The 10,424-nt window shown below is 40.8% G+C and overlaps 1 protein-coding gene across 1 annotated transcript in view; it reads right to left on the bottom strand.

The window, feature by feature from the left end:
* Positions 1–7,049: 7,049 nt before the first annotated feature.
* The window catches only part of FBXO45 (F-box protein 45), a 20,601-nt gene continuing 17,226 nt past the window's right edge, over positions 7,050–10,424 (bottom strand). The window contains exon 5 of the mRNA XM_011961252.1: positions 7,050–7,795. Coding sequence (XP_011816642.1) covers positions 7,610–7,795 — 186 coding nt within the window. The 3' untranslated portion in view covers positions 7,050–7,609. The remainder of the gene's footprint in view (positions 7,796–10,424) is intronic.

Here is a 10,424-nt window from a genome sequence, read left to right as displayed (position 1 = left end):
TTTTTTTCTTTTTTTCTTTTTTTGAGACAAGAGTCTCACTCTGTCACCCAGGTTGGAGTGCAGCAGCGCAATTTCGGCTCACTGCAACATCCGCCTCCCAGGCTCAAGTGATCCTCCTGTCTCAGCCTCCCAAGTAGCGAGGATTACAGGCACCCGCCACCACAACCGGCTGATTTTTGTATTTTTAGTAGAGGCGGGGTTTCACCATGTTGGCCAGGCTGGTCTCGAACTCCTGGCCTCAGGTGATCTGCCCACCTCAGCCTCCCAAAGTGTTGGGATCACAGGCATGAGCCACCACGCCCGGCCCCTCACCTCCCAATCTGTTTGTTTTTGTTGTTTTTTTTTTTGAGACAGAGTCTCACTCTGTCGCCCAGGCTGGAGTGCAGTGGCACGGTCTCAGCTCACTCCTTTTCAGTGCCCTTTCTTAATAACAGTACCATTATTCTCTCAAATGTCTGCACCAAAGTGTCTTACTCTTGACATACAAATGGTGTCCAAATGTCCTCCTGAATTATCTTAAATACATTCCACCTCCATCTTTAGTCACCTTAGTTTAGGTTCTCATCATTTTCTGCCTAGATCTCCTGACTCCCACCTTTCAGATATTGTTTTTTGTAGCTAATCATGCCCTTGCTGAAAACCTTTGAATGGCTTCCCCATGAAAAAATAGACAAAACCCAAACTCTTTAGTATGGCAATTATAATCCAGACGCAATTTCCCTGTTCCACGCCCTCCCCCACCTCTTGTCCAGCATGGTTCCAGACATGGCGGACCTATCTGTGCCTCTGTATCACAGCACATCCTATTCCACTTGCCTGGAACAGTGGATTTATCTTCATTAGCTCCCACCTACTTATCTTCTAAGCTCAGCTTAAACATCGCCCCAGGTGAACTGCTCCCTCTCTGCGCCACCCTGGACCTCACCTGTAATTGCGTTGAAGTCGTTAACCCAGTTTCCCGGCAGTCTGTTTCCACGTTTGCTTTCACAGAGGCTTGTCAGCAACTTCGTGTTTTCCTTCTCATCTTTCCATCTCTAGTACCTGGTAAAAGCCTGGTGGTATATGATGGATGTTAGAAAATAATTTGATCAATTATCTTTCCTGCCTTTTTCATTCTTTCTACATTACCAATGGATGACTAGTAGCTGGGTGGGCAGGAAGATCCTTCAAAATTTCAGAAGCTCAGCTATGGCCACATAAAACCGAGAGTGGCCTGCGGGGTCACTGTTAGCTCCACGGCTCCATCAGCACTGAAGTTCCTGTAGGCTGTGCCCAGAAGGGCCTGCGCTGGGCTTTGCCACGTCTCTGCCCAGAGCAGCATCTTTACGGCCAACATGTCTTTTGTGATAAAAGTGTCCATGCTGTCCTGGGCAATTCCATCAACTCTACCACTCTTGGCCTGTCGAGGGGTTAGCGATGTCATCGACAACTCTCATTCCAACCTTAAGCCTCCTTTCCTTCAAAGGGGAGGAGGACCAACAAAGGGGCACAGATGAATAACACGCCCTTCAAACGTGGGTTGGGAACAGCGAGCAGGTCAGCTCCATTAAATAGACAAAGGCATCTGGTCTATTCCCACTACAATAGGCCTCTAATCAATCTAACTTGAGACACTAGAATTTTAATACATTATTTCAGGGAGACTTTCTCAAGGGAGCTATGACCTCAAAACCATTACTTGATTTTATCCCTATTTTATTTCTAGAGCAAAGGGGGCAGAAATATAATACGGTGTACAAGTATCATATCATATCCTAGACAGGACTTGACCTCCCTAATCTTTTCTTAATGTTTTCCTGCCTTAAAAGAAACAGAAATTAAGCACTATCAACAGGGTGACCTAAGGAAACTCCCTAAATGATTCCTACTTCTTGAGCCACTCATCATGAAATCCTACATACAAAAGCTGAATTCACAATCTTACATCTTAAAGGGCTACTTCTTTCAGCAAACTATATTCTGAAGACTAGAGAACATGTTGCTCTCAATGGTATTTTAGAGAACACATTAAATAAGCAGCAAACAGTTCGGGGGAGGATCCAAAAAAGAAATCAGGACAACAGACTGGTAAAGCTGTCTCCGGCGTCTCTTCCCACTAAACAAAGAGGCAAATACAGAACATTTACACCTATTTTTCTTTTACAAAATTTAAATGCTTTGGGTCGGGCACGGTGGCTCACGTCTGTAATCCCAGTGCTTTAGGAGGCTGAGGCACACGGATCACCTGAGGCGGAGGCTGCAGTGAGCCGAGATCACATCAACTGCTTTCCAGCCTGGGTAACAGAGCAAGACATTGTCTCAAAAAAAAAAAAAAAATTAAAATGCTTTGTATGAACTTTAACATATTAGGCAAATTTTTAGCAACATAATCAACTGATTCTCTTTTAAACTTTTGGATCACAGGAGCCATTTATTCAGCCAGTTCAGGAACAGCATGCCTGTCTCTTAAAATTCTTGGCGAACAACTGCATTATCCAACAAATGTCAGCAGGGGGGTGGGGTAGGGGGGGGCGGTAGAAGCAATTGGGAAATAAGACCCTAGTGAATTACTGTTCCCTGTCCACTTTCCATTCTAAACATGGGGAATGTGGATTCTATTATTAGAGCCATGGAATTTATAGGTAAATTCCATCACCACCTTTGGCTATTAAGGCACACCCCAATTTTTCTTTCTGACCAATGCGTAACAAATTTCTTTAAATGTAAGCAATCACAGGTGGTTAATGTTTAACTTTTTATTAAGAAACTAAGGCAAAACAACAGAATTCCAAAAAAATAAAGATACAGAATTCTATTTTAAATTCTAAACAAATATAAAAATCAGAGTTTACCAGTATTTTCGAGTAGAGGGAATGGCTAAATACATTCGCAGTAATTACTTCTTCCTTACTAGCCTCAAGTTTGCACCCCTTTCCTTCCTGCTTCACTGGGACTAGAACATGGAATTTCTCATTCATCTTTCGCTACTGTAATTTTTGCTTCTATAGTCTAAAACTTCAGAGGAGCTTTTGTCTCTCTCCGTAGTTCTTTCTGTTTCTTCAGCAAATATGTGAGTACCTGCCTATTGGGCTTACGTGTTATGGGTACAAAGATGAGTCCGTCAGAGATCCTGTCCCAGTTTAGGGGCGATATGACACCAATAAATAACCAATAAATAATTTTAAACAAGGTATAAATAAATACAGCACGAGTCAACTATAGATATATAAAACGAGGGAAATTTCAAGGAGAGATTACATTCAGCTAGAGAAATGGAGGAATGTTTTTGAGGACAGCATTTGGGCGGGGTGTGGCCTGTCCCTAATAAAGGCTTCGAAGTGGTCCTGATTATCTACCACAATCCCAATTGTGGAACTGTGGTGGTCTCCATTTCTGGAAAGTAATCTTTTCAATGCTAACCTTTAAAACTCCTTAAATTTCTGGCCCGGCACGGTGGCTTACGACTGTAATCCCAGCACTTTGAGAGGCGAGGCGGGTGGATGGCTTGAGGCCAGGAGTTCGAGACCAGCCTGGCCAACATGGCAAAACCCCCTCTACTAAAAATACAAAGATTAGGACCAGGCGTGGTGGCTCACACCTGTAATCCCAGCACTTTGGGAGGCTTAGGCGGGTAGATCACAAGGTCAGGAGTTCGAGACCAGCATGGCCTACCTGGTGAAACCCCATCTCTACTAAAAATACAAAAATTAGCCAGGCGTGGTGCCGGGCGCCTGTAATCCCAGCTACTCGGGAGGCTGAGGCGGGAGAATCGCTGGAACCCGGGAGACAGAGGTTGCAGTGAGCCAAGGTCGTGCACTCCAGCCTGAGTGACTCTGTCTCCAAAAAAGAAACACACACACCACTCCCTTTCTATCTCTTCAAACTACTCACTTCTTCAAAATAACAAAAATTAATAATAATATTAATATGACAATCTACAGAGTTTGGGGGCTTAAAAGTTAAAGCTGGGTGTGGTGGCATACACCTGTAATCCCAGCTACTTGGGAGGCTGAGGCAGGAAGATTGCTTGAGCCCAGGAGTTCAAGACCAGCCTAGGCAACAGAGTGAGACCCTGTCTCCAAAAACAAACAAAAGTTCATTACACAATAGTTTCTTTAAGGTTTAGAGATCTGCTATTTTTGAAACTCTTTCTCCAGTCAAATCATTCTAAAAGGCAGAAAATGCCTGATCACTGAACAATGATTTCAAATATTAACTGGGTAAATCTTACTTTCTTTAGGTGTCTTATCGAATCCGTATCTACACTTTATGTGAATGAGGGAGATGAAATAAATGGCTTAACATTCAAGTCAAATAATGAAAAAATAATGGCAACTATGAAATGACATTAACCACAAATTCCTTGTATGAAAAGATTTAATGAATTATGAGCCACTGACCATTACAAACTTTAAGCCTTAATATTTCTTCTTTCCTATGTAAAACCAGGTAATTAAAACAGCCTGTCTCAAGTATGACAGAATAGTAGGAATAATAGTAACGTCTGCTTCCACATTTGCATGCTTTGTTCACGAACCAAAGAAAGTGCTCCATGTTTCCCAAGTCAATAAAGTACAGTCAGTTACACCCTCCCTGATCACACTATGAACTGAAATAGAACATTCCTTTGACTTTTAACAGCACTTTCCATCCACAGCACAAACACCTGCCCATTATTTTCTCCTTTACCCTCAATATCCTTGTGAGGTAGTGAAGGGAGGGAGCAAGGATTTTTTTTTTTCTATTTTGCAGATAAGAAAACTCAAGGTGAATTTTAGAACAATGGTTCTCAACCTTGGCAGCATATCGAAATGACCAGAAAGTTATAAAAATCCTTATGACCAGCTCATATTCCAGACCAACATCAGAATCTTGGCATATGGAACCCAAAGCATCAACACGTCTTCAAACACTCCAAAGTGACTGCAAAGTGTACACAGCCAACGTTGAGAACCACTGGTTTGAATGATTTATACTCAATCTTCAGGCGCAACTGTCTTCTACCTAAATGCTCTTCTCAGCACCAATGCAAAGATACTCCATTTCCTTGAACATTGTAGCAGTTTAATATTTTGTAGAGCTACTACTGGTTTTTAGTGACAAATTTACGTAAATGAAGGCTCTTCATTACGCAGATGCTCATGCTATTAACCTCAATTGCATGTGATTTGCAAATGGGATATTCTGGAGTTTAAACCTTTGAGACAAGAATGGCTTGTTGTTAAATATTGAGGCAATTATTTCATTCTAGGTCCAATATGCAATAACCATGTGTTTCGGTTTTCCACTCAGCACCTTCAAAACTGTTGCAAATGAATGTTTACTAACAAGACAAAAGATACAATTATAAACCAAACTCTCAACAAAAGCTCTTGGAATGGCCATATCACAACCTGAAAAAGAAACAAGTACTTAAAGGACTTGATCACTTTCTAACAAGTCCATCTTCATCCTGAACCACTTCTCGCTTAATCAAATTTTAAACTTTGCTGAACTGAGTTGTTCTACACCAAGAAAAATACATTTATATACCATCTATATTCTCTAATACGTTTAACATATAATTCCACTCAATACAAGGAGGTTTCTTCTTAACCTGGACATCAAAAAGAATCTTTAGGCCGGGCGCGGTGGCTCAAGCCTGTAATCCCAGCACTTTGGGAGGCCGAGACGGGTGGATCACGAGGTCAGGAGATCAAGACCATCCTGGCTAACACGGTGAAACCCCGTCTCTACTAAAAAATACAAAAAACTAGCCGGGCGAGATGGCGGACGCCTGTAGTCCCAGCTACTCGGGAGGCTGAGGCAGGAGAATGGCGTGAACCCGGGAGGTGGAGCTTGCAGTGAGCCGAGATCGCGCCACTGCACTCCAGCCTGGGCGACAGAGCGAGACTCCGTCTCAAAAAAAAAAAAAAAAGAATCTTTAACAGATTTCTTCTTTTCAAGCAATGTATCAAATACACAATAAATACTTGTAAACTTTTCTGGTGGCAACAATCAATCTTTGTTCTATGGCTGAAATCCCTTGCTTCATAGGAGTATTGACAATCTTAACTCCCAAGGAGCAACCCAAGAATCCCGGCCAGCTGCCTGGTGTCCCTAATTGATTTAAAACAAAATACACATACAGCAAGAACTCAGAAGTACAAAGATTTTGCTTGCCTTTGCCAATTCCTATGTATCTAAAACCATACAATTTATACTTTCATACAGAAAGATGTCTGTTTCTTTTCTAACAAAAGAAAAACTCTCAGCTCATGTGGGTTGGATTATTAATCCAAAAGCATTTTAGTGATGAGAAAAAAGATTTGTAAGTCAAAATAGGAGTTAATGTTAAACTCTTCTACAGTGAAACCTTCAAATATTGCCAACCTGAAGTTTTCAGCACAAGGTGTCATATTTCAAGTCCCATGGGGGCAATTATCTATAATGAGATTAAGAATATTCTTAACCTGTTTCAGGTGGGTAAGTAAACATTTTCTTTATAGCCCCAATAACGAGTTTGAGGCTTAGATTAGTCGCATGATGTAAACAATATGAAATTAATTTTTTTGATAATATCTACAACATTTATAAGGCTACAAAATAAAAGGACCATTAATCAATTCTTTTTTTCCTAGGCTCTAGGACTAATATTTGTGGCCAACAAGAGCAAATGACAATGTTCTGTGTTATGAGACACTTTCTTAGAAGGCCAGAAATAAAACTGGATACCAAAAGATACACATTACTATTATGTTGAGATCATCCTTACTGACATATGTATAATTAGAAATAGATTTGCCTTCCTTCAATCTTTAGCCAGGAGATTGAGAGATCTTGACTATAATTTTGATAGTAAAAACAAAAACAAACCAGACTCTAACAGCTATGGGAACTGGAAGCCAAAAATAATACAAAATGAGTCAATACAACACATCTCCTCTTAAAATCCTCTTCTTTGTAGTTAACCTAGCTGTCCCCAAATGTTATTCCAATTTTGTAACCATGTAGTGGTTTTTAAGAAATTAGAACTAGAACAAAGCAACCTGTTTGTCCTTTTTGTTTTTTTTTACAGTTTTTTTTTTTACACACATATTGTATATACAACTTTTAAAATAGCTGCACAATTTTATATCTCACTTTTAGAGAAGTGCAGTCCAGGCAGACCATGCTTCTCAATATATTAAAAATATTAAATAAAACCCAACCAGTTCCATACTTTTCTAATAGTCAAGCTGGCCAGAAAAAAAGGGACTGGAGAAAGAACAGGCAGTTGTAAAATGGGATCAGTCTTCACAAACACACTACTTAAAAATCTTGCTATTTCCTTATCTTATCCCTTTGACAGCATCTCTACAATCTCACCTTTCAAGTTGGAAATAACACATTGCTAACTTGGAGACAACATCGGTTGCAACATGCATATGTCAACTGCCCACTCAACCAACTGCAACCCTGAGGATTTTTCTGGCCCAGTAGAAAGAGGAAACACGAAGATAATCTGTGCTGTAGAGCTGCTTCTCCAGTTTACAACAACTTCATGTGTTTTCAGGATGTTTCTTGGACATGCACGTATGACAGTCACTTCATGGTTCTACTTCCCATAAGCAGATCTCTCCTCCATTCTGTCATCACAAGAAAGCCACTGTCATCCGTCCAGAGGTTTTCCAAGGTAAACCAAAGTCACTTCTGTGTTGCCATATACAGCAGAAACTGCTGGGTATAAGCAGACCTTTGGAAGTCCTCTAAAGGCAACCCCCAGGAACTCATATCCACGTTCAAAAGCTAAAGTCTTATCTTCCATGTCCAAGATGACTCGAATTCTTTCTCCTATCTGCAAACAGACATCAAAAGGTTAGAAGGAACTCTGCCAAGGGCATAGCTAGAAGACACAAGACACAAATCAAGAATCTGAAAATATTAAGAATATTATCCTGAAAGCTATCTAGAAAAATCACAAGGGAAGCTTTCTAGTCAGGGAGAAACAGCTACAAAAAAAGGACACACATCTGGTCAGGCATGGTGGCTCACGCTTGTAATCCCAGCACTTCGGGAGGCGGAGGCGGGAGGATTGCTTGAGCCCAGGAGTTCAAGACCAGCCTGGAAAACATGCTGAAAACCCATCTTGACTAAAAATACAAAAATTAGCTGGGTGTGGTGGCGCAAAGCCGGTATCACAGCACTGCCCACTACACTCCAGTCTGGGTAACAAATCACAAATGCTTACTTTGATAGTTTTGTTTTTAAGACTCACATGGAATCTACATTTAATTACTAACAATTTCAATGTTCCACCTGAACACTCTCTAGATTGATTTTTTTCACTCTTTGTTTAAAGGTTTTTCTTAAGGTTAACACTAAAATCTATAACTTGGCATATTTTATCAGAAAGAATAATCTGAATCAGCCTCTCAAATTACTATTCTATACATACAATGAAATTTTTTTTTTTTTTGAGACCGAGTCTCGCTCTGTCACCCAGGCTGGGGTGCAGTGGCGTGATCTCGGCTCACTGCAAGCTCCGCCTCCCGGGTTTACGCCATTCTCCTGCCTCAGCCTCCCCAGTAGCTGGGACTACAGGTGCCCGCCACCACGCCCGGCTAATTTTTTGTATTTTTAGTAGAGATGGGGTTTCACTGTGTTAGCCAGGATGGTCTCGATCTCCTGACCTCGTGATCTGCCCGCCTCAGCCTCCCAAAGTGCTGGGATTACAGACGTGAGCCACCGTGCCCAGCCATACAATGCAATATCATTCAGCCATAAACAGAAATGAAATTTTGATATATGCTACAACATAGACCCTGAAAATATTATGCTAAGTGAAATGAGCCAGACGCAAAAGGCTAAATGGTATGATTCTATTTACATAAAGTATTTAGAACAGTCAAATACACATAGTTGTAGAATAGAGTTTACCAGGGGTGGGGGATGAAGGAAACAGGGAATGAACATAATAGAGATTACGATGGGGTGAGGAAAAAGTTTTGGGTATAGATAGAGGTGATGGTTACACAACGTGTGAATGTATTTAATGCCACTGAATTGTATACTTACAAATGGTTAAAATAATAAATATGTATGCTTCACCACAATTTTAAGAATCACCATAGTAAGACACATAGTTTTTATTTTATTTTTTTAATTTTGAGACAAAGTCTCGCTGTCTCCCAGGCTGGAGTGCAGTGGCGTGATCTCAGCTCACTGCAAGCTCCGCCTCCCGGGTTCACGCCATTCTCCTGCCTCAGCCTCCCGAGTAGCTGGGACTACAGGCGCTGCCACCGCACTCGGCTGATTTTTTGTATTTTTAGTAGAGACGGGGTTTCACTGCATTAGCCAGAGTGGTTTCGATTTCCTGACCTCATGATCCGCCCGCCTCAGCCTCCCAAAGTGATGGGATTACAGGCATGAGCCACCACGCCCAGCCTGACACAGCTTTTAAAGTTTACAGAGCAGTTCCACATATAATGTGGAATCATGAATAATCCAATCTGGCTACAAATTCTAACGCAGAATATAGAATAGGCTTATTAAATAGTCAATCTGTGGTTCACAACTCTGAAACACCTGTTATAAAAAACAGCAGCACTGATTATTAAACGAAACTGGAAGCAGAATATATCCAGATGTTTCCCATTTGGAAAAGTAAGCAAAAAAAAAAAAAAAAGGATGTTTCATCTTTATAGTTTGCATTTATAAAAGGATGTTGCATCTACAAAATTGGAAAGAGAAAGTCCTAATGTTTGCAATCAAAATTTAATTTTTTCTGATTATGATAACCCCTGCTATTGTCATTTACTTTCCTTCACTGTGTTTCCTGTTAACAGTAACTGACAACATCTGCTTTTTTCCTCCCTTTGCCCACCTCACAGATTAATCCATTTTATGGATCTAAGAACCTCCAAATCATCACCACCACCACCACCACTCATACCAACAAAATATTAACAACAAAGTAGAAATGAAAAGCTAATTCTGTTGGGTATTTGTTTTGTGTCTTATTTGTATTATCCCACTTAATCCTCACATTAATCCTAGGAATAAACTCTATTTTACAGAAGTTGAAACTAAGTAACAATTACTCCTGGTGAAATCTGCAAATTTGCTTCACCCTTGAGCATACAGCATGCACAAAGCACAAGGTGGAGAAAGCAGAAGTCTTACCATCTTTAGGTGTCAGGGGGTAAAACTTGGGAGATAGCAGAGCAGCTGGAAACTTAGAGGAGGAACTCCAGAAGCAACAGAACCACAGAAAGGATGAACCCCAAAATCTGAGAATTAACTGCCCAAATCCCTGAGTGACCACTATATTACAAAGGCACAAGGTAAACCCCCAGGACTGAAAAAGCAGCAAAGCTGAAAAAACTGAGCAGACATTAGCTGCTACACATCACAAGAGACGGAGTTTCTAGTTTGAGTAGAGGCAAGTTAACTGCCTATTAAATCAAGAAAACCTATACTTTTCA

This window comes from Colobus angolensis, unplaced genomic scaffold (assembly GCF_000951035.1).
Source record: "Colobus angolensis palliatus isolate OR3802 unplaced genomic scaffold, Cang.pa_1.0 Scaffold54, whole genome shotgun sequence".
Lineage (NCBI taxonomy): Eukaryota > Metazoa > Chordata > Mammalia > Primates > Cercopithecidae > Colobus > Colobus angolensis.
The sequence above is the reverse complement of the archived record's forward strand: the minus strand, read 5'-3'. Positions and strand labels throughout refer to the sequence as shown.